The sequence below is a fragment of the Etheostoma spectabile genome, chromosome 6, assembly GCF_008692095.1.
Source record: "Etheostoma spectabile isolate EspeVRDwgs_2016 chromosome 6, UIUC_Espe_1.0, whole genome shotgun sequence".
NCBI lineage: Eukaryota > Metazoa > Chordata > Actinopteri > Perciformes > Percidae > Etheostoma > Etheostoma spectabile.
The window spans coordinates 19,164,213-19,189,476 of record NC_045738.1 but is presented as its reverse complement, the minus strand read 5'-3'; the positions used below and the strand labels follow the sequence as shown (position 1 = coordinate 19,189,476).

The window sequence follows — 25,264 nt, the reverse complement described above, 5'->3', positions numbered from 1 at the left end:
TTCCACCAAAACAAGTTCCTTCCAGAGGCTATTTTGCAACGGTACCGGTGCTCCGCTTGGCGTTTAGCACCGCTCAAGACAAAATGCCCAATAAACCAGAATTTGTTTTTCTTCCATCCCGGATTGTTGTGTGGACTCGCCAGACCCTCCACTGCAGCGCTGTGGAGGAAGGTCTGGCAATGTGAGACGGAGAGCTGATCACTGAATACAAACCACACATGTGCACACGGCACCCGTTGCCCTCTTACATCATGCCTGAGTCATGTCCAGCCATTGGCTTCTTCCAGGCTTCTTCTGGGTAGCTGGGTATGCTAGCGGAAATGATAGTTAGATGGCAATGATAAATGATGGGTTCAATTTCACTGAATACCAGCGTACAGATTCACTAAACATAGATAAACATGGTTTGGATAGGGCCCAAATATTAGAGGAGGACCTTCTTGTCCCGTTATTTTCAGCTTATATCTAATAATAATAATAATAATAATAATAATAATAATAATAATAATAATAATAATAATTAATAATATCTTGATGTGCTCAACACAGCAGCCATGAATGGGAAATGTTTAATGACTTGTATTAAATACAGCACTGGCTCTAATTAACTCCTCAAATCAAGTAAAGAACCTGAGTCTACACAACACTGCTCCCTCATGGCCTTTCCTCATCTTTTATTTAGCTCTTCAGCAAGCACAAATATTCCCTCAATGTTTTCTTACACATGGAAAACAAATTCTAAGCACAAGCCAGGTATCAAAAGTCATTCCCCTGTGCAGCTAACGCCGACTTTGAAAGTATAGAGAGCTGACGTTAACTTTCAGGCTAGCTGCTGTCCCACTAGCTACTTTAACTCTCTCACTGAGGCTTTCTTTGATTCCCGAGACGTGTTCCCTGAGGTCCACATTCTAAGATGAATAAGTATCATTCTTGATTTTATAAAGTTAAACAAAGGTTATCTACAAAAAAGGAATGGACCAAAAAAAATCATGGCGCTCTGCTTCATTAAAGTACAAAAAAAGTATAAAAGCATTTTATTAAATTAATGGCTACAAATCGGGAAAACAATCAAAACTATCGACTGCACAGTGGTTGTCCTCACGGTCAAACACACACACACACACACACACACACACACGATTATCTAATAGACTGCAGGTCTAATCCCTGTAACCACATAAATTAGAAATATAAATATAAATCTATGCTATCTTAAAGAAGCGTTTCCCGTTTGTTGTCCAGCCATTTAGCCGCCCTCAGTCTGTCCAGCTGATGACCTTTAACCCAGGACAGTCTGAAGGAATTACCATCTATACATATGGAGTGACCTGAACCACATATTGCCAATTACTTTGTCAATTAATTAGTTGATCTGTTAGACATCAGAGGTCAGTGAAAAATGTCCAGAGTTGGAGGTGACGTATTTACATTGCACATACCTGTTGCCGACATTTTCTACAATGTAAGACAAAAAAAACTGCTAATCTTCATATTTCATACAGAATCCTAAACCTTTTGGTATTTTGGCTTGGAGAAAAAAACTTAAACATTTAATTGACCAATCATTTCAGCTCTTAAGGTTATATGTTGGGCCTGGACGTTGGTGGTTTGGGAATTTACAAATGTCAGCCAAATTAGCTGCTAGCCTGGCTTTATAGTTTGACTCAAACTGGTTCATCTACATTTGCAGAAGAGTCACAGAAAAGGTCAAAAAACAAAACTAGAGGTCTAGAAACAGTGATTGATGGTTTCTTCTCAAATTAAAAGTTCAGTTTTCCCTGTAGCCTCCTATTCCCGCATTATCAAAGGCATCGGACCTGTAATCCTAAAGTTATAAACTCTTCAAAAATTACACCACACCATCCAGCTACCCCGATAAATGACATGACCCATAAAACTCCAACCAGTTCTTGAATATTTTATTACATCTTGATCTTTATAGGCTGAAGTCTCATTATTTCTTAAATGTTTAATATGACAGTCAGTCTGCACTCATAGTGAATAACATAACCATGGCAGGAAGTGCAAACAAAACTTTTCTCTGACCGTCGAGCGATCTCGTAAAGACAAGAGCTGCAGAGCAGACGAGAGACAGTTTGGGGGTTTATCCCCTTCTGAGGACTAGAGCATATTCCTGCAAGTTTAGGCAGAAGATATGGTTCATTTGGATGGTATTCAGGGAGGACAATGTGACATGGAGCGGGGTTTTGTCCTCTCCCTGCTGCTTGCTAGCACAAGCACCATGTCAGAAGTACATAAATCCTCGAAGCCTCCATTCACGCAGACAGACTCTCTGGCTGCAATGATGAGCTACTCAGACTCAAATGAGAAAAGCCCATAACAAATAAATAACCAGCAGGGGCCTGAGCCAGGGAGTCGGACAACAGTGGGGAGGGGGTGCAGGATGTAATAGAAACAGCAGCGCAATCTATTTCAGCCAGAGACTGTGACGCTGTCGGTTCAGTCAGAGGGGCGGGCGGGTTGATAAGGAAAGGAAAGGAGCCGGTGTGGAAGTAACAGCATCACAGTTCCAAGAGGGCCTGCAATCTCTCTCACTCCCTGTCCATTTCTCTATCTCTGCTTCTCTGTCTGTACCTTCTCTAGAGGCTCTGCACCTGTGTCACAAATCTCCCAGCTGCCATGAGGTGGGCTATTCGACAACCGTACACAGATAGTGGCCCTATATAGAAACAGCTAGTCAGGAGACACAAAGATACCTGAAGACAAGTTACAAAACACTACAGTTGAGTAAATGTATGTGTAACCAAAGTGAAGATCATTGTCATGTCTTTACTCCAAAACACAGTTTTAGCTCGACAGCTAACCATCAGGCCAAGTTACCAAAACCACCAAGCGTTATCCATCATAAACATGAAACCACTAGACTCTATAAAGACCAGACCTGTAGATTTGAGTCACAGTGGGAATTTCATTAGACTGTGGCAGTTTAGTGCATTGAAAACACTATATTGACGTAGTGTTGAAGAAAAGTGATCACATGCTGTCACCTCAATTTACACTTTGCTAATGCAGACTTGTGACTTGAACTTACGTCTGTCTGCACTGGATGCATTTCACCCATGTGTTTCAGTCCTCTGTCTCATGCACATCTAAGGAAACAGATTTTTTTTTTAAGCATTTTAATCAACAGCTGTCTGCACTGACTATTTATCAGCTCAAGCTGTACACATGTAACTGCAACCCGTAGTGCACCTGTGGGCTTTTTTTTTACTCCAAAGTGCTTAACTATAATACAGTTATTGTATATTCATTCGTGAGTGTTGTAAAAACACTTCTGTGTGCACAACTGTGGCTGAGCGCCTTCAGTAGTCCAGCAGACACAGCTGCTGACACTCTAGTTTCTCAACATGCCCGGTGTAGACAAGGGGTTCCTCAGGGACACTTCAGACCGGATTTGGACTTGTCTGTCTTTGAATAAGCTCAGCTCATCTTCTGATGACACAATGTTGTATCAGCAGTTAGCTCCCCAACTAGCCATCGGGCTACTTCACCAGCAAGCATTCATTTACACATGCAACCACTAGACACTAAAGGCCCTTTTCACAGCAGACATTTTGACTTGTCATGGCAGGAAAAGACTATTCTAATGGCATTAGCAATGGCTCTGTGACAGTGAGCCAGCATGAACAGTACCAGGATAGTCAAACGGATGACGCTAAATGGAATTCAACCAACATTCATTTTATTTATTTTTTTCCTTTTCCTACTCTGCCATGTCAAAATGTCTGCTGTGAAAAATGCCAATTAACACAAGCTTTCCCTAGAAGATGGTATTAGTCAGCTGATGAAATGATGTGATTATCAATAACCTATCTGTTTTAATATCTTAAGACTGCCTAGTGCCATTATGTCCCTAGGTGTGTTATGTAAACATCTTCATGAGATTACACACGTGCATACACAAAATGCACAGTACCACATACAGTCATCGTTTGAATGATAAAACAGATTTGATCCTCAAACTCGCCCGACTGCTGGACCCATGATCAGGAATCTGAACCCCAACCTTCCTACAAATGCCTGCTTGGCTCACAATTTAAATTTCCTTTTTCTGAGTGAAAATGTGTCACCAAACCATACTTAACTTTTTAAAACAAGGATAGTCTGTAAGCCAGTGACTGTTTTGTATCCCGAGGCTGTGTAAAAGCTGTTTATTACATGTGACAGTTGAGACAGATGTAACTGCTCAGGAAAGTTAGCCAAGTTCTAAAAAGTTCCCTTTTCCGCAATGGTCTTCCATAGAACATACTAGTAAGAGTAAACCATCTGTCAATATACTTTATCCATAAATGGAAGGGCGATATAAACTCTATAAGCTATAAGTAAAAAGTACAAAAGCAGTCACTCACTTAACACTTGCAGCCCTGTTGATCCAAACCTGTGTTTTTGTTTTATGTAGCTGTGTTATGGACAGATAAAAAGCACGAGCTGAAATGTTGGATCAGATGTGGGTAGCTGCACTACATTATGTAAACACCAGGGAAGACTAAAAGGCACGGGCAGGAACCTGTTGACCTGCTGCTATTTAGAAAAATGCCAGCAGTCAGATTGCACTAGAGCTGTTTCTGGCCAGGGAACACTCACCTCTTCATTGTGTGTGAACACCGAAAACTGTGTGTTAGCAAAACTGTGGCACACAAGACTCCTGCGTCTAGACCTCTCTGGTTTGTTTTCTCTCCCTCCATTGTTACTTGACCTTTTCCGTGACTCTCCTGCATATTTAGATGAACTTGCGTGGGTTGGACTGAAAAGCCAGGCTAGCAGCTAATTTAGCTGACAGGCACGGGGAGACGGCTCGATAATAGAATCAAGTGAAGCGGGCATTTTCAAACTCATTAAAAGAATACAGGGGGACAGCAGAGAGTGAACTCGGGCTAACCCTTGCCATGAAGAAGAGCTGGCGTCCTGGCGGGTTAGTTTCTACTCGCGAAGACCATGGAAACCGACACCGCCGGTATCATCCAGTCCCTGATAAGGCTCTGACTGTGTGTCCCCTAACCACCATCACAATATCTGCTCCTCCAAATCCCAATCAGTATTTTAGATGGTTAATATATGGTTAATATTTTATGTATTTTATGTTTTTTTTTTTTAACTATAAGCAAATACATATGTCTAATACAATATAAAACATTAGCCTTTGCAAAGAACCAAGCAAAACACATACATATGCTAATTCTTAGAAGTAGTTTCATTAGTCAACGGTTAAAAAAATAAACACCACAACACAGCTGTGTTAATTTATTAACGCTTTTACTTTTCATTTCAACAATAATTTTAAAGTCGCTTTTTTTCAAGCAGTGCTCAGTGTGAGAATTTGAACATTCAAAAATGAAATAAGTGTTTTAATCTTAAGGGTCAGATTGAGGATGCGTATCCACGACACGATCATTACCACGGTTAAATAGAACTGCCGGCTGTTGAATGTCATTCAACCCATACATCTAAGTTGACCCTTCTGGCTACTCTTACAGAAATCATAACTGTGATGTACACATACAGACATCCATTAACTTCTCTTTTTGAAACGTTACTGCCAATTTGGGTTCCCTGAGTAATAGTCATAGTGTCATGGCACTCATTAAAGGTCACACAGAACTAGGCAATTTTTCCCTCCGCTCAGCACACCAGCACTTTATGGCGATTATAAATGACATCATGTCTTACTACAAAAACACATGCTGCACTGCACTGTGTTGTAAAAACTAACCTTAAAGGCATTACACACACCAAACACTTCACTTTCCATAACCGGGAATTTTGATGACGCTTTATTCCGTGTCGGATATTATAGGCCTGCTCAGTGTGAGGATGGAGAGCCGTCAGCTCTGAGCGTCACAGCGATCCACGGGGCCCACAGTGATCAAATCCACCCACGCAGTAGTCCCGGCTCCTAACCCTAACCCCTTACCCTTTTGTCCCATTGACCTCTGGGGAGAATTTCTCCCATTTTACCTGCCTGTTTCTCTTTGTTTCTTTTGTTCTTCAGTTGGACTAACCCTTTAGCTGTACCTGCCTCCTTTGTTGAATTCTTTCTCACTGACCCTTTTCTACTTTTACCAGCCGATGGCTGGAACTGTGCGCAGGTGGTTGAGTGGACCTGCGAGCAGTTTCTCCATCTCTTAAAGCAGCAGTTCACTCCAAAGACAGCGCTACATGACACAATGGTAGATGGGTTTTTTAGCAAAAAGACAAAGGTTATATGGAAAACAAATGTTAAACTTGTGAGCAGGGAGGTACTTCTTCAGATAAGTGTCCACTAAATGGCCTTTTATTATTAAGAGTTCTTACCTTTTTGTTTGGTGCACATTTGTCATATATTGCCAGTTGTTAAGCTTGAACAGCACCAAGATGAGTTTCACCATATCTGCAAAAACTGACTTTGGTGTGGACTGTCTCTTTAAGTTTGCTGGTGGAGCCAAGATTCTTCCAGTGCCTTTCCCTCTGCCATGTGAATCACCACAGTTGGAGGTTTGCATTGGAACCATTTTGCTTTACCAGCCAATGAATGGCAAATAAATAGATCCTTTTTTTTCTGATGCAACTGCATGTAAAAAAAAAACAAAAGGACATAACTCAATGCATGTGCACTGCCTGGTTTAAAGACTTATGATAAGTTATTCAAGGGTCGGTTTACCCAAATTACAAAATAGGGTGGCAGCAGAGTGTTTGTTTTGTAATTTGAATGAACCACCCAACCACTGTGTTGTTTGAGTGCTGTTAGAGAAACAAAATGTATCCTGCTACTTAAAAACTTGACTTTCCCTTCAAAGCACAGGTGTAAATTTTGCAGGACTTCATATAGACAGTATGGTTCTGATTGCCAGATGCCACAGCACACCTAATTTACCAGTATTCAATCAAACCTGTAATGAAATCCATGCTCTCTATGCATCGGCACACCTGGAATGAAATGCAGTGCTTATTACCACTGCTTTCAATTGGAATGGATCTGTTACATTACACCATATCACCTTAGCTTGTGTGCATATATTAGACTGCATCCAATTGGCTGAGCACTGAGGTGGAATATTATGCAAATTCCTAATAACAAGTGTACATGATTGAATTCACTCAGTCAACTGTGTGTGTGTGTGTGTGTGTGTGTGTGTGTGTGTGTGTGTGTGTGTGTGTGTGTGTGTGTGTGTGTGTGTGTGTGTGTGTGTGTGTGTGTGTGTGTGTGTGTGTGTGTGTGTGTGTGTGTGTGTGTGTGTGTGTGTGTGTGTGTGTGTGTGTGTGTGTGTGTGTGTGTGTGTGTGTGTGTGTGTGTGTGTGTGTGTGTGTGTGTGTGTGTGTGTGTGGAGACACACACACACTAATGCTCTCTTTGCTAACCATGTCTGTCAGTGCACAGACATCAGGTATTAAAACTGTCAAGTTACTAAAGCTCACAGCAACGGGTCAGAGCTGCTCTGCTTTTCACTCGGATTTGAAAAAGGAAAATAATTCATTTGTTCCAATCTTCAACCTCACGGCATCTTTCGGGAGCTAAATTGTTATTTTTAGTATGGAGCAAACAAATCTCCAGCATTAGTTTGTGTGTGTGTAGGGGGGAGGGTGTAATCCTTGTCTATGAAGCCTTTGGCCATTTTGTCTCGTTGGCTTCTCTTTGGGATGGAGTAGCCATTAGGGAACAATTACATGCACTTGTAAGCTTGCAGAAGCAGAAACTAATTAGGGCTAATGTGGAACGTCTTCACTTAATGCACAAAAATAGAACACAAGTCGTTCTCCAGGTTGCAAAGTATTTAACCCTTGAGAAAGGCTCGATAAAATATAATAAGATTTAGGTGCAAGAGAAAAAGTTGTTCCTCTGTTTAAATTATTTTCTTTCTGACCTTGAGTGTCGTCTGAACTAAAGGTAGCACTTCCTTCCTGGCAATATTTGTTCATCACCTGCAGGAAAAAAGAATTCACACAACAACTGCCAGACCTCCTTACTTTATTTCCCTTGTGCAAAAACCATTGGTAATTAGTAAGACCCGGCACCGCAGAGTAAAACCTGCTTGTTTATATAACCTACCTCACCGTCTATTTTTAGCAGTATGGATGCAATCACAGAGCGCTTCTCTTCCTACGGCGCTATGGAGGAGCACCAGGGTTGTTCTCCAACCATATCACAGCTGCTGCAGAGCACCAGGCTTCAAAACCCAGCAGAGTGACGGTCTGTCACTCAGCCCGTCACGTCTGTCTGTCTCTCACTTTGCCTCTCTCCCCATCCTCCTCCTCCTTCAAATCTGCTCCTCACACATACCATCAATCGTTCTCTCCATCTCTTTTTTTTAATTTTAGCTCTCTGGCTCTCATCTCCACTCTCTTTCTTTGCTCTTGCTCCCCTGTCTTTTGGATCTTTGAGAGTCCTCTCACATTCACTCCCATTTTTAACTCCAGTTTGTCATCAGGGTTGAATTTCATCCCTTCATCTTCCTCTTTTCCCCTGGCTGTAAACATCCCTCTCTCCGATCCCCTCCCTTGCCTCCATGCTTGCAGCCCATCTGTCTTTTTACCTTTTGGCAGACTTGGGTATCTCTATATTAAGCCTCCGCTGAGCAGAGACCATGTTGAGTTGACACAGAAATATAATTTGACAATGTTCGAGGGGAACACTGACTCTCAAGCTATGTAAACATTTCTGTGGGCTGAGTGTAAAGCGGCATTAATTATCACTTTTACTTACGGTGATGATTTCCCCCCATGAACACGCTTGAAAACAAAAATTTCAAACCCCAGTTTTTAGTGTCCAGATGCTTGTAAAGCAGTGCAAAGAAAGTATTCGTGTACAGTTGGCCGACACCTCCTGTGCGCCACCTAGCTGCTTGCTAGGCTGTCTGTATGATTCAAAGGGTATTCATTTCACTGTGACCGGTGGCACCATATGTCCCACATACCCAGTGATTGAGTCATCCAGGCTGTTCATGAAACATGTTGTGACAGGTCATTCGTAGGCTTTGGATTTGTTTACCTCAGCTGCGCATTTTACCCCCTGTCGTGGCACTTGACTCATACAGTTCAACCAGGAGGAACCCTTCAATAGGCCTGCAGCCGCAGCCAGCCAGCCAGGGAGGGAGAGGGGAGTCCAGAGGGAGCGGGTGACTCACAGGTACCAGGGAGCCACAGGGTAACAAGAGGCAGAAAGCACAGAGAGATGAGAGCAGCCTTTCACTGCTCATAACAAGAGCTGCACGCCAGGATACTGATCCTTTAGAACCACAAACTTAGATCCACGACAAGCTTATTGGCTGTCTCTGTAATGAGTCCCCCCAAAAAATGTGTCCAAGATTAAAAGAAGTATTAACAGGCTCACTGCAGCATCACGTTTGATTGCCTCTCCCACTGGGATTGCAATTATGATTTATGGCTTTTTAATGTGGTCATAAGTCGAGGCAATCATAGGAATAAATGGCAAAATTGGGTATTTTTAATTGGAAGCTCTAGTCAAAGCGTTATTTCCTGAAAGATTATACTGCACCACAGTCTCTCTCTCTCTCTCTCTCTCTCTCTCTCTCTCTCTCTCTCTCTCATCTCGCTCCGTCTCTCTCTCTCTCCTCTCTCCCTCTCTCCTCGCTCTCTCTCTCCTCTTCTCTCTCTCTCCTCTCTCTCTCTCCTCTCTCTTTGTTGTAGGGAAAATAGTAGCAAAGAACCCCTCTAAAAAGAGTGTACTGATACATGATAATGTAATAATAAGCCTTTACAAGCACACCTGCTCAAAAGTCTAAATCTAGATAATGAAGCGCAAAAAGAAGTTTCCATGACCTAAATTGTCAACTCGTTTAAAAAATGTTGGACAAAAACTGTGTACGTACGGCTCCATCATGACAAGAGATAAGTCTGTCTCTTCATTTTGCAGCGTCCTATCTCATAATATTCTGCCAGAGTAAAGCTGTAATGATGACAGGACGCTAATGACTTGTCTGTCTACATCATGCATCGTGTAGTTACCATGGTGTCAGGTGCCTTTCAAAGCTCTAGAAAATAATAGTGTGTGTGTGATTTGACTGAAATCTTTCAAGTCTCTGATTAGATTTCCCACCTCTGTAGTATCCCCTAATCACATACACAGTGAGGAAGACCGTTTTTGGCCCTTTTAACACAAACTCATTACCTTTTTAATAATGTTCACCCAGGTCTTACTGTCTCAGGAGTTAATTTACGAGGCTTTATTCATACCCTCCGGTCCACCTAGATTAAATCCTTCAGAGATTTTGGTCTCAAAAGGACTGGGGCGTCGTATCACTTTTGGAGGATTTGGGTCGTGTTCACTATGGGTCTGCCAAAAAATCGATTCACATTTGTATCGCGATTCAAGCTGCATAGATTCATTATTATTTTTTTGTAAAGGCATGTATACTACCACATGGGAAATTAACTACATTTACTGAATCTTTTTTATTTTAATTGAGAATAGTTTTTGAATCAAATCAATTTTGCATCAAATCTTAAGCCTAAAAATTGAATCGAGACATTTTCTGAATTGTGCACCCCTAGTGTTCACGGCTTTATCACATTACACCTCCACAAACTGAAAAATCGTGATGTTCCTGGCTGGATTGGCTGATATGATGATACTGTACATACCCTGAAATCTGAGGCCTTTGGCGGACAATATTGAAACTCAAGGAATAGTTTTTGCATCTGTGTGGTTAGTATCCGAATGTTTCCAGTTAACTGGCCTAGCCAAAACCGACATTCCCATTAGGTTATTTTCCAATAATTATGAGTATCTTAATTTATTAGATCAGGAAGTACTGTAGCCTATATCACTACTGCAATATAAAATTGTACACTATACCCAATCACCCACATCATAACTTATTCAGGGATGGATTTCAGTGAATTTCTTCATCAGTTATGTGGAACAAAGAGCCTTCATTCTGTCAAGTTTGGGTCACTTAATTCAGAGAAAAGGATTAAAATTATAATACAGACCTAATTATTGCACTGATCTCCCTTATAGTCATCCACCAATCATCCTACTCCTCCTCATCATTCTGAACATCTCAAAAACTTTCATCTAGGCTGATTTAGACATTTTTTCTTGTTCATTCCTGAACGAAGCTTTCATTAGCTGTTGGGTTAAGCTTGCTTGGAACACCTGCATTCTCCCCCCCCCCCCCCTGCGCTCAGCCATCCCCTCCTCCCACATCAGTTTTCACAGAACTGTCATTAAGAGCGGAGAAGGGCCTGACACCACGATGGTAGCAGCCTCTTGCAAATGAGCTCTGATTACGAGAGGTGGCAGGTTTCACTCCTCTTATCGCCGTCTCCTTTCACGCCATTAGGCATACACAGTGCTAGGGTCACATCACCCAAGGACATTTACACGGTAGATTTACCTCGGCAAAGTAACCTTGTGTTTTTGGTGCACAGACTGTCCCTTCGGCTTCATATTAAAAGAATCTGACAGCCTCATTTTGAGTCTGTGTTGGCAAAGGCGCCAAACCCGGTGAGTTATTGAATAGATCTGTTATTTTTGGCTTGTTCATCAGACCAGGTGCTCTCGCCCCTGATCCTCACATTGGAAAGCAAAGTCTGTGAAAATGATATAGGTTCCCGCTGCTGTGCTCCCATCAATATTTAAAGCTCTAACTCATTTCAGAGTTGATTTCTCCCTGACTGGGCCGGTCTTGGGGGGGGGGTGGGTGGTGCAAGCACAGGTTCCACAAAGAAAGGCTGTATTGATCCATTAACAGTGGAAGGAAAGGAAGCCAAGAGCATAGTTCAAACACCTCCCATGCTGTTTACCACGTAGTGAAGCCCTTGTAAACACAACCTGTCTGTCCCAGCTGCTACTTGACCTATATTAACTCTTGAAAATGTCTGTCTTTTTTTCTTCTGGCTCAGTCAGAAAAGCTCTAACTCAAGTATCTTTTTTTCTGTTTTGAAGGTGTTAGGCGGCCACCAGAGCTGGAGAAGACCAATCACAGTGTCCATTATACTTTACTGATTGCTTGTGTTTTGGTGGCCTTCGTCCTTGGCGCCTTCCTCTCTGGCTTCCTTGTCTCCTGCTACTGTAACCACACCGGCCACAAGACTAAGAAGTTGTCGAAAGATCCCGAGGCCCCCATCCCGCACGCCCTGTCCCTCCGCAGCCTGGCCAAGCTCAATGGTCTCCTGGACAGCCAGAGCAAAGATGACAAGATGGAAGTGTCATCTCCAAAGATCTACAACTCCTTCTTTGCCACCAGCAAGGAGCATCACCCACCAAGGAGAAACGGCCACCACGCAATGACAATGGGAGACCTGGTCCACCACCAACACCACCTCCACCACTCCTCAGAGCTTTCCGGTCTGCCAACACCAGACTCAACCCCAGAACTGCCCATCAAGAGCATGAAAGCCTTCAAGAACCAGTGGGAGAAGAATCAGAATTGCAACAATGCCAAGGAAGCAAAGTCCCACAACACTAGCTCCAGGCCCAGCTCAGCCCTGCTTCACCAGCAGGTCTTCCCGTACTCCCATGGCCTGTCCAATGGGCAGCCATTAGTTGGTCACCTCCATCCAGAAGAACGCAAAATCCCCAATGTTGAACGTGTGCTATCTCAGCAACCTTACCCTGGTTACTCCCAGAAGGTGATGGAGGTTACCTCACTGGATGAGCTCCTGAAGCACATCCACGAGGCAAGCTGCAGCAAGAACTCCCAGTTAATGAGCCCATCGGGTCTGATGGCCTGCGCTGGCGGAGGTCAGCTAGCATTCCCCAACCGCATCCAACCTCAGATTCCTGAGACAGAATCAGCCAGCTACTACAGCTCGTCCACGTTACCACGAGACAGCCTCACCCGACGCATGGATGTTCCTCCGGAAATTCCCCCACATCACCAGTCCACCCTGGAGAGGAGGCACTCCTCCCAGAGGCACTCGCTGATTGCTGCAGCCACCAAGATGCCCAACGGTGGCGGAGGAGGAGGAGGATTGATACCTCGACAGCACAGCTTCAGCCAACGAAATGGTGGGCCTCACCAGCCGCCTCCCCTCCTGGCACGGATGAACTCGACAGGCAGCGCCTGCGAGGTTCACTACCCCCTCATCCCCAATGGTTACCTGACACGCCAGCACAGCTACAACGGAGAGCAGCAGGAGGTCCAACACAGGGCCGCTATCGTCCGCCGGGCCTCCTCTCTCAAACCTGACGTTCCTCCCAAGCCCCTGTTCATACCTGCCACGTCCCCCGTCAACCAACAGGGAAAGTTCAACTATTGAGGAGGAACACTCCTGAACTAGAGAGGGAGTCTCCCTCCTTGTGTCCTCTTAAAGGAACTTCCCCTTGAAGAAATGCAGTGGGTTGAAGACTTTCACACGAAAAACCATTGTGTGGAAGCCAGTGTCACTGTTGATGAAAGCCTCAACCAAACTTGTTTTTTCCCCCTCTTCTTTTTGTCCAACGAATATCTTTGTACCATATTGGTATTGCTCAGCTACTTGCTTATTATAGAACCGCTGACTCGGGTGACGTGACGCCACCTCCTTATATTAGGCTGCCAATGTCCTCAGTGTGGATTTACAATGCAACTTAGTTTTTGGACATGTTGATGTTGGAAGAACTTTGCACATCAGTCATCTTGAAGACTTTAAAAGCCAGAGGCTCCTGCGATGCTTAGATTCATGCTTTTGCGTAACCTTTTCTGATGTAGTGTTGGTAACCAGTCCCCACCCGCCCCACCCTCGAATGTGTTTATATTATGCATGTGTGTGTATATATATGTGTGTTTATATCCACACCGTATATGTATACATATACATATGCAGTATATGTAACCTGTGGTGAAAAGTCAGCAAATTCCCCTGAAAGTAGTTATGTCTTTGCCTTACTATACTCTTTCATCTTTGGGCATATCAAACGATCCCCAACCCCCCACCCCCTAAGTAAGATCTTAGGGACACCAAATCATGCACTTCATTGATACATTGTCAGTTGGCTAAAAACACTGAACCAAATTCGTTCGTGTTGATAAGAGAAAGGAAATCCTTCAACAACAAAGCAGCTAAACTCGTCTGTACTCTTTTCTTTTCCCGTCCCAGCAGATGTCGGGTCAGAAATGACGTAATCGGGTCCATTTAAGTCCATCGAGAATGTTTCTGTAAGATTGGTGCTCCACACATCTAGTGTGTCTAACATCCTCTGAAATGGAAACAAACAAAACTGAATACTCTTGGACCCAAAGAGGACAGAAACGCCATGCCATCTGGCAATATGAGAATGACCATAACACATAGAATGGACTGCACTCCAATAATTATTAACTTTGTGGCTATTGGTTGTAAATAAAGGAATACTTACTAGCCAAATTTTAACTGTATGTGTAAATGTGTGCCTTATTTAATAATAGTGTGTGACATGGGGTAGGGGTTAATGCAAGGAACTCAGATGGCTACTATGCTACAGTATATTGTAGGTGTTTCATTTTCTCTGGTCGTCAGTATGTGTCATATAGTATCTATTGTATATTTGAAGAGTTTCATTCCAGAATGAGATATTTGTCACCTGTTCTGATTACTGCAAGTATGATTGTAACACTCACTAATGAATACTATGTTATATCTTGAGTATATTGAGCCCTTTTTCTTTTACAAAATAATTTACACATTGTCATCTGTTATTTTGAAAATTATTGAACACCAGGGTTATATATTGTTTGGATGGATACAGTGTTTTGGAATGAAACCCTTCATTTTTGCTTTGTTTTGTTTTTTTATCCCTGAAGTGTGAGCGTGCAGATTTTATTTTGGAAGAGCTTGGGAAAGCAAGTACACAGCCTGAGACTGCAGACATTCAGGTTCCACTGCCTCCGTATGATGTCACTTTCCACTGGGTGTCACTTTCCCTATAGGTGCCATTGTTCACTTTTAGTTTTTTGTTTATTTCATAGCAGTAGCATGGAGCAAGGAGCAGCTCACAGTTCCTCTTAAGTTAGCTACTACAGACTTGTAGCCATTGTAGAAGTCTATCGGTAAAGGTTGAAGGATGGAGAAATTGTGTGGCATGTGGTCCAAAACTTAACGTTTAGAAATGTTTTTCGTTTCATTCTGAGAGAGAAAAAAACATGTTAACCAAAATTGCTAAAAAAAACAAATCGGCAGTGCAGTTATGAAACTGGACTTCTACAATGGTTACCGCTGTAGATTTAGACTTGACCTGCGTCAACAGGTGTCAAACTCAACAATGCAGGAAGCAAGTAAATAGGAGAGGAGATTTAGGATATATGTTGAAACATGGAGAAGTGCAATGAACTCTGATCCGACAAGCTGAGATTGTTTCTTGGATCGATATAACGGGGGAGCCGGTTCCCAGGTGGCCCCGCTGCCAAACATCTGCTGAGGGCTTTCCTCAGGGAAGGGGATGCCAGTCGGCTCTGCCTCGGAATCATCGAGACTCCACGAATCTCCGCTCTTGTACTTTTCAGCAGAGTCACTTTGGCCACGGTTGACTGGAACCGTGATCAATTCTGTGAGAAGAAGAAAAAAATAAGAGAAAGAAAATTCAGTAGCACCACGCTACTTTCTGTATCTGAAAGTGGTGTTTTATTGATTAAAATTTCCCCGAGCTCATTTGAGCCAATATAAAGTTTACTACTCGTACTACAACTCCAGTAAATGAAGGAAAATACGGCCGACCACAGTGTTGGTTGAAAATGAGAAAAGGTTTATTTGGATATTAACGGGCAGCAGAGCATTAAATAGCTTTCGAACAACAAATACAAAACATCCGACTTGATTTAAGGTCGTGACCGTAATGTTTCATAAGAGGAATTGTGGCAGCTACAGTTTTTGAGTGGAAGTGTGTTTTTGACCAGTTGTAAGGGAGAGGAAGCGGTCTCGCTCCATCAGTATTTGATTTGGTGTAAATACATTCTATCTGGTCGGGGTCTCATTGATTCAGTATTATGTTTTTTTTCTGTTTGATTTCCAGGCTACGCCTCTTGAATGACTATGAATTTGGTCTCACAGAATACCATTGTATGTCTCTTATACTAGGAATAAAAACAAAAATATGAATAAAGCGTCTCACTGGTGAATGTGTTAAAATAATCCATGTCGGATCACTATGGGCACCAAACACAACAGCTGTGTAATGAACTGCAGTGCGACACAGTCGCCTCATATGAGCTTTCTGAAGGGTGTTATGTACAGTTTGTGGTGTTTTGAGAGTGTAGGTAGTTTTTGTGCCAGTGTCTTTGGACCCTCTTGTCTGTCAGGAAGTCCCAAAAAACAGATCGGTGGAAAGTTGGGAACACATGATTTATTTGTTGATGCAGAGAATTCCTTTAAAAGAATATCTTAAAGGTATCCTCCACCACTTTGGGAACTACACCACTTTGTTGTCCCACTAGGGTTGGATTAATTAAATCTGTGTTTAGTACAGACAGGTCCAAGAAGTGTTTAGCTAAGCTTGTACAGTGGGGGCAATAAGCACACACTACTGTATTCTTCACTGGGAAAGCAATGTACCGTTACAGCAGCATGAGGGGAAGAAGACCACACACTCACCGCAAAGAGGTGAGTTTGATGCTTTATTAGATGTATTCCATTCAAACAAATTGTTTCTCTTTTGGCTTTAAGCGAGTTTGGTAAAGTTTAAGGGAGCAGAACAAGGCCACTACACACCGTTCACTTTGACAGAGTAAGCTTCCCATGCAGGGGATGAGCCGATCCTGTTCTGACTCAACCAATGACAAACGAGAAAAAAACGGCGCATTTCCCAAAATGTTGGAACTTTTCCTTTAAGACTGAGTACATCTGTGCACTCCTGTTTGTATGCACATTTTCAAAGTGCATTTTAGTTAAATTGGAGGGGAAAAAGGGACATAAAAGTTGGCATTTTGAAAGAAAAAAAAAGATGCTATCAAGGCTTATTTTGACTTTGCAGTACCTGCTTCTTCTTCTGTCTCATTTACAAACCTTTTCTATTTAAATATTCCTAACGCTTTATTTCACAGGACTACATTTCTCACAATTTCCTGGAGAGAACCATACAATTTAGCTGTAATTATGCTTTAAATAGAGACAGTGTTCAATTGGTGCACTAAGCTGCAATGTATAGTCTTTTATTCGCTGCACAGCAGATCAGCCCAGCATCCAAAAATTGGCAATTCAACATAGAAGAACAACATGTTGAGCGCTAAATACATGATTCATAAATATTGGCTTTAAATAGAGCAGTTCTTTTTGTCTCTGTTGTTCCGAAGGACGTAAACAACTTATAAATAAGCGTTATCAGAGAGCCTGTATAATAATTACCAGGAATATTTAAAGGATTGAGCAGCCTTGGTGGAGGTACACTGCATGTTGTCTGAGTGCTTTCCACTATTGAATGTTTTTTTATTTTTTATTTTGTTCACCCAATATGAGCTCTGCTAGTTGTCAAGGAGAGACATGTAATTACCTCGTGCCTAATGTTCCTCCAGCACAGCACAGCACAGTACTTGGAATATAATAATACCAGTGAACATTATGTCAAACCTTAACTGAGTGAGGACTCCTTGTTCCCCTCACATGTTCGCTCTATATTTGAGCACCTTGCTGCAGAAGTTGTTGATGTATTAGTTTTGCTATGCAGCCTCTTGTGTAACAGAGATCGTTTCTGAATCAAAACAATGCTTAACAAACTCAGAATTACAAACATTGCATTGTCCCACTTAATATCCGGTAGATTTACTTTTATTTTCCCAGGTTTTGAGAGTATTGGAATATGTATTAAAAAGTTTTGGTTTTTTTATAAGTCATCTTACAATAATGTGAGCATCAACCGTACAGTGGAGGCAGAAATCTGAGATACAGATGTTTTAAAAGATGAGCAGTTATAAACACAAGCATGTCTACAGGTAAATGAGGAATAAAAATTGTGCATCTGTTATTTCTTGGCGAAGCGACCCTTAAGTGGAAGGAAGTCATTTCAGGGAGATAAAGCAGCGGATGTGTGCGTTGAAACACTGATGGAAGAGCAGAAATGTCCAATCATCCTCGTATTGTGTTTGCAGCCGACGTCTCCGCCGGTTCCTCCAGTCTGAATGCAGAGTTGGAGCAGGTTGATTATAAATGTGAAGGGCCTGCAGCCACACCACATCAGCTTCACTGACATTTCAAGGAAGGTAGTTAGCAAGACTTCACTGTAATGCCCCTCAATGTGATGTCTTGTCCTCCAGTAAATACATTATCGCGGAGGTGGTTTTGTATGAACCTGCTTTTGGCATTTAGGCGAAATTAAGTTTTTCTCCGAATACAGTGAAAGGACTCTGATGGGTGCTGAGACTGACCTTTTAGCCAAAACAGATCTCCTAATGAGGTGGTATTGATTTAGCTTATGCAATTATCCTCCCTGCAGTCTATTAGATAAGTGTGTGTGTGTGTGTGTGTGTGTGTGTGTGTGTTGTGTGTGTGTGTGTGTGTGTGTGTGTGTGTGTGTGTGTGTGTGTGTGTGTGTGGCAGCATAATTATCGGATATCAACAAAATGGCAGTTGATGGCCTACAGTTCCAGAGAGGTTTCCAATCACGTCTGCTGATGGAAATAAACCCTCCTGTTGTCCTCTGGGCAAATTTAACCCAATTTTAAAAAGTTTCTATATCATAAATATGGCTTTCTTTCATGTTAAAATAAAAGTGTCTGGAAAAAGCTTAAAATGAGGGAGGGGGACAAAAGTAAAAAACAACAAAAACATCAGGAAGAGCTTTAAAAATGTTGATATATCGGGACAAAATGACGATAAAAGTGACAAAAAACGTGGGGAAAAGCTTAGAAAATAACAACCAAATCACTGGATGAAAAAAAAAAAAAGTTTTGATTTTAAATCAACCCAGAAAAACCAAAAGTGGCATTGTTGACAACACGAGGGTTAACTCTCGTCAATGCACAGGGAAAGGTCAAGTCACTGGTGTGTTTTATTATGTAATTCTTTTAATTAAAGTAGAAGCCAATTCCATGTAAGTGTAGCTGTATGCATTGTTCAACATGGTCAGTGTATCGAGTTCCTTGCTGTGGACTGATTCTTGACAGCTGCTGGTCTTGGTCATGGTGGTCCGGGTTAACAGATGCCCACTGTTGGGAGAAAGCGCCTGTCATACTGGAGAATAGATGGGCCTTGTAGTCCCCTGTAGGGATAGGTCTGTTATGTATTTGGGATTTGATTTTCCATACAGTAGGCAAAGGTTGTGAAAAGAAGCGTTGTGTTTTTTTTTGTGTGATTTAATTTTTTCTTTTCCCAGGAGCTTCCTACATCATCTACTGAAGCCAGAAAAGGTTCTCCGTCTAGCCTGGAGCTGTGTTCACATCCCTGATTCAAGATTTCACAACTTACAAGTATGGATGACATTTTTGCCTCTTTTGTCCCCCCCCCCCTCTAATCTTGATCTCTAATGATCTCTAATCCAGTTATTGGCTTTGACCTCGTCTGCACTTTGGATGTCTGGGAAAGGAAAAAAGAAAAAAAGCATCACGGTGTGAGTGACTGAGAAATAACATTTTCCAATTACAGTACACGGTACCCTACCTCCCTTAATCTGTCGGAGTGGTGACTCCATAGATTTTTTTTTTACCCCGTTAAATGGGTTTTTGTGTTGTCAGCCATTCCGGCGTGACCTCCTGCCCCTTCCCCACAACCCCTTCGGCCTTCCAAAAAAAAATGACATCTACAGTGGAATCACGGTATGCACCTCCAAATGACTTTCTATTCCCAACGTCTGCAACCTGGCAGCAGCCGGCTGACAGCTGGCATCACAATTCATTATGTGTCTGCTGGAAAAAAAAAAAAAGGCTGCAAAAGGGCCAGGGAGAAGCTCGCACCATATTTCACTATCGAGACCTGTCAGTGAAGTAATCACCGGCACTGACAAGATGCCAGGGAGTTTTTACATTTATTTTTTATTTTACTGTCTTCTATAAAACAGGCATATGTTTGGAAAACACTGATCCTGGTTTCAGGCCACGGGTTCCTTGTCCTTAACTGGAAGTCACTCTCCTGTCGGCGTTTCTTTGGGTTTTCCAAGGCGCCTCTTCACATTCTCTCATTCATCACTGTCACCTGTTTCAAAGAAAGAAAAAATCTTACAGTCCCTTTCGCCATCTGGCAAAACATGGAAGCCAGAACAAGCATGCTCACATCGCCTAATGCACTATGTATGTAGTTTGTATAATATTATTGCTCTTAGTGGGACAGTCGGTTTCTGTGTATGCGTCTCCGTATTTTCATATAGATACACTGTTGTCGGGTTGCTGGATGTCTGATTTTTATGTCAAACTTGGCCAAAGCTTCAAATAATGAGGTATTTCAGAGAATCAATGTAGTTAATTTCTGCCCAATTTCGGGTCACTTTACTTAGCATTTGGTATAAAAACCTTTATCTGCGAATCACGTTACTGCTGGGACATGTCCGGTTGTGTAGTATTTAGTGTACTCTGTTGACCCACCGACTGTACGAAGACAGCAAGAACAGGAACGGAAAGCTGACCAATCAGAGCAGACTGGGCTTTTTCGGGAGGGGGTTTAAAGAGACAGGCGTCTCAGACAGAGCGTCTCAGACAGAGCGTCTCATACAGAAAGTCTCAGACAGAAAGTCTCAGACAGAGCGTCTCATACAGAAAGTCTCAGACAGAAAGTCTCAGACAGAGGGTGAATACAGGTGCAGCAGCCATGGGCAGTATAAGATTTTTTTTAATCTTTTTTTTTTAATCTTTTTTTTTTTAATCTTTTAAATATGTAAACACGTTTTATTAGCAACACAAAATACAAGTATGAATCTAAAAATGCTATATAATAGGTGCCCTTTAAAGCTTATTAGACTTGAGAGAAAAATAAATGGGTCAATAATTGATAATTGAATGAATTGACAGAATTCTGCCATCTCAATTCTGACAGAAGTTTGATTTGCTACACAGACATGCTAAAGGAGATTGCTACGTAGCATTTAACACGCCTACAAATAGCTACGTTTGCTACAGAATGGTAACATGCTGTATTTTAGCATGTAATATTTAGCATATGTGTGGTGTATGCAGGCCGCCATCAGGAATTATGGACAGCATTTGAGTGTAAGACTAGCTTCATAAGGTACTAACATGCTAGCTGTAGTATTAAAACATGCAGTTAGCTTACAAACCTAATGTGTTTACATGTAACGGTTGCCATGTTAACACAAATAATTATTGAGGGAACATGCTAACGTATTCCATCGGAAATGATGCATTGCATACTCTCCACTGCACTTTAATACTCTGTGCCCAAGCTCCTCTTGTATGTCTATATGCTGCATTTTATATGTTTTTACTCTATTTATTTCCTTGTTTTATATGACACAAGCTGAGGGAACAATATTTCATTTTTTGTATGTACAGAAGTACACATGAAAATGACAAAATGAATCTCTTGATCTTAAAGTATATGTTAGTATATGGTAAGACTCTATGTTAGCATGTTATTTGATCAATAATCTGAAAGTACACCTGAAGTTAACGGCAGTTTGAAGACTTTTATTGGGCGCGGGAATTAGGAAGTTTGACCCGTTGAACACGAAAAGTCAGGAATCACCTATAAAGAATTTTTCCTCTGGAGATTATGAATCTGAAGAGCTTTTTTTTGCAAAACTATCCCATAGCTGTTAAGATAAAATGTGGGGCCGAAGTGTGTGTGTGTGTGAGACTTTCATCTTTGTCGTTATCATCCAACATGTCATCTTGGATTGGAGGACGGATTCTGTGATTTTTAATTTGATCTTTTAACTGACGGACTGGAGTCTTTGGTGGGCTACCTCAGCCTTCTCAGGATCAGATGCTAAGGCTGCATATTTGCTCGCCCCCAAGACTCCATCCAAAGGATCTGAGAAAGTGTCTCATTAAAGCTGGCATTAATTTGAGCTTGTTAAACAACCCAAGACCACTTTCATCTCTTTTTGTGATGGAAACAGCTTTGCTGAAGTTGACAGTAAAGGAAGTTTTCAGTTAAAAGTCAGCAGCTAGATCTCTCCCCATCAGGATGGATTGTGAAAGCAGGGTGAAGGAGCCGGTGCACAACTTTTCCAAAGTCCTTTTTCTAATTAACTTTCCGAGGCTTTGAAGCTCCGCCTGTGAAGTGTGTGTCCACGTCTGAGAGGAGGAGGGGTACAAAGATGCTTACATTTCTACTTTAAGATGGGTCCTCATAGTGTCTTTTTCCAAGGTGTCATGTCCCGGGGTCATTGTGCTCGGTATAGGTGGTCTAGCACCAGTGGACATTTACACAAGTAGCCTACTGTACTCTCTCTGTTCTTCTAGGCCTCCATTTCAAAGAGAAATATTTACAAATCAGGATTTTACATACACTACGCAACATATGATGAGCTTAAAAATGTGATACATTGTTATAACCTTCCGTTTTTAAGTAAAATCATTGAAAAAGTAGTCTTTCAACAACTCAACCATTTCTTGTCACTAAGCAACAGTTTGTATACCTTTCAGTCGGGTTTCCACACACCACAGCACTGAAACGGCTCTTGTCAAAGTCTTTAATGCATCCACCTTAACACAGATAATGGCAAAATTTCAATCTTAGTATTACTTGACTCAGTGTGCATTTGACAACGGTCGAACATGACATACTACTAGACCGATTGGAAAACTGCGTTGGCCTTTCTGGCTCAGTACTAAACTGGTTTGAATCCTACCTAAAGTAGGGATTACTTTGTGTCTATAGGTAATTATGCATCGAGCGTACAAATATGACGTGCGGAGTTCCGCAAGGCTCCATTCTGGGGCCTCTTCTGTTTAACATCTACATGCTTCCACTGGCTCAGATTATGGAGAAAAACAAAATAAGTTACCATAGTTATGCGGACGACACACAAATTTACATAACCTTATCGCCAGGGGACTATAGTCCAATACAAAAACTGACTAAGTGCATCGAACAAATTAACGGCTGGATGTGCCAGAACTTTCTGAAATTAAATGAAGGAAAAACTGAGGTGGTTGTTTTTGGAGCAAGAGAGGAACGATTAAAAGTCTGCGCTCAGCTTCAAACAACAATGTTAAAAACAACAGACAAAGCCAGAAATCTTGGTGTAGTCATGGACTCAGACCTGAACTTTAACAGCCACATTAAGACAATTACAAAGTCAGCCTACTATCACCTTAAGAAATATCAAGGGTTAAGGACTTATGTGTCAACAGGATTTGGAAAAACTTGTCCATGCCTTTATCTTCAGTAGACTTGACTACTGTAACGGGGTCTTTACAGGTCTCCCTAAAAAATCAATCAGACAGCTGCAGCTGATTCAGAACGCGCTGCTCGGAGTCTCACTAAGACCAGAGACTGGATCACATCACTCCAGTTCTGAGTCTTTACACTGGCTTCCTGTGTCTCAAAGAATTGATTTCAAAGTACTCTTGCTAGTTTATAAATCACTTAAAGGTTTAGGTCAAAATATATGCTGATCTGCTACTACACTATGAACACCCAGACCTCTCAGGTCATCTGGGACAGGTCTGCTTTCTGTCCCCAGAGTCAGAACTAAACAGGGTGAAGCAGCTTTCAGTTTCTATGCTCCTCATATCTGGAATAAACTCCAGAAAACCTGTAGATCCGCTGCTACTCTCAGTTCTTTAAATCAAGGCTGAAGACCTTTCTATTTGATTGCTGCCTTTCTTTAAAGATTAATCATTTCTTTAAATTTATGCTGCACTGTAAATTTTTACTTGTGTTTATGTTTCTCTTTGTTTTTAACTGTCTATTCATGTGTTTTACCGGTTTTTAATGCTGGATTTTAACTGTTTTTACTTGTGTTTTTATCTGTTTTAACTGATTTTGTGTAAGCACTTTGAATGGCCTTGTTGCTGAAATGTGCTATACAAATAAAGCTGCCTTGCCTTGCCTAACTGAAGTCTATAAATAGTGAAAAGGAGCTAATCTTGAACAGATGCAACAGTTAATGCTAAACTCAAGGACTCCTTCGTCCCTCATGCCATTAGTCTATACAACTCCTCACTAGGGGGGAGGAGGAAAAGGGCAGAGAGGACCATAAATAATACACAGTACACACAACATACATACATACATACATACATACATACACGCACACCTGGACTTAAATTCACACCTAGTCACTTATCACTTTATCCCTTCAATACTGGACTCAACACTGACACTTTAAAATAATTTATGGTCTTTTGTTGTTATTTGACAATGTTCTTATTGTTGGGATTATCATTATTATTGTTATTTTGTTGTCTTTATACTGTCTTTTTTATCTTTTTTAATTCTTTTTTCTTGCTAAAACTGCTGCTGGAATTTTCAATGTCCTTACGGGAGTCATCCCAAAAGGATCAATAAAGAGAAGTCTAAGTCTAAGTCTAACTCTAAACATAATGCACAGGAACAAACTGGGACTATTTTTCTGCATTGAATACTTTCTTTCTGACACCTACACATATTGGCTCTGTAAACAACATATCATCGCCTTGTGAAGTTGATATGGCAAATGTGTAGGGCAGAACTAACGGGGGCGAATAACCGGAGCAGACACAGAGCAACAGGAGAATTTCTTTGGAGTCGTGATTTCGTCCGCTGGACGATGAGAAACAGCCTGATGATCAGACTAAATTGCCATTTTGTCTCGCTTCAGTCTTACACTGTGTTCATGCAAAACCATCCCATAGTTAACTAAATCTTTGGTTTGGAAGGGGGTTTATTTTGTCTCACCTTAACCAATCAGCAGTGAGTGGTGTATCCATCCCCCCCCCCCATTTCATTTCATTTCATTTCACACAGAATCTGCCAAAGCACTTCCAGTGTATATATATTTTTTTACGTTTAATGAAATATGTCTATTGAACAATTCCCATCCACACTTTTCTGTCATTTCGAAGGTATGTACAAAATAATACAATTAAAACTAAAAGAACACAAACAAAATATTAATTTAACATGTCCGAATAGGCAGAAGCTAATTCAATCCTTCCCCTGTTCCACTATTATATAATAATCATCATGAATGGCTTCATATTTTACCCCTAATCCCCATATTTATATCACGTGTCTTTAACACATTCTTTACAATTTCATACTAATGGACCACAAAATAAGAAAACACACATATTTGCATATGTCTATATTCACCATAGAAAATAATGTAATAGAGTTACATCTGATACAGGCTAGGTGTCTAGCTCTACAGTTAGATTATATCCCTGTTTCTCCCTGTGGCCTCACAGCAAGAAGGTTTCCAATCCAGGTTGTTCCGGGCCTTTCTGTGTGTGTATGTTGTATGTTATGTTTGCGGGGG

The 25,264-nt window shown here is 41.5% G+C and overlaps 1 protein-coding gene and 1 long non-coding RNA gene across 2 annotated transcripts in view; both read left to right on the top strand.

Annotated features, from left to right (window-relative positions):
- The window catches only part of sema6cb (semaphorin 6Cb), a gene marked incomplete in the record, with an annotated part of 158,875 nt that extends 143,407 nt beyond the window's left edge, over positions 1-15,468 (top strand). The window contains 1 exon segment of the mRNA XM_032517570.1: positions 11,906-15,468. Within this exon segment, the coding sequence (XP_032373461.1) occupies positions 11,906-13,221 (1,316 nt within the window).
- Positions 15,469-16,009: 541 nt separating this feature from the next.
- The window catches only part of LOC116690569 (uncharacterized), a 10,130-nt gene continuing 875 nt past the window's right edge, over positions 16,010-25,264 (top strand). The window contains exons 1-2 of the long non-coding RNA XR_004332290.1: positions 16,010-16,020; positions 16,583-16,586. This is a non-coding gene — a long non-coding RNA (uncharacterized LOC116690569). The remainder of the gene's footprint in view (positions 16,021-16,582; positions 16,587-25,264) is intronic.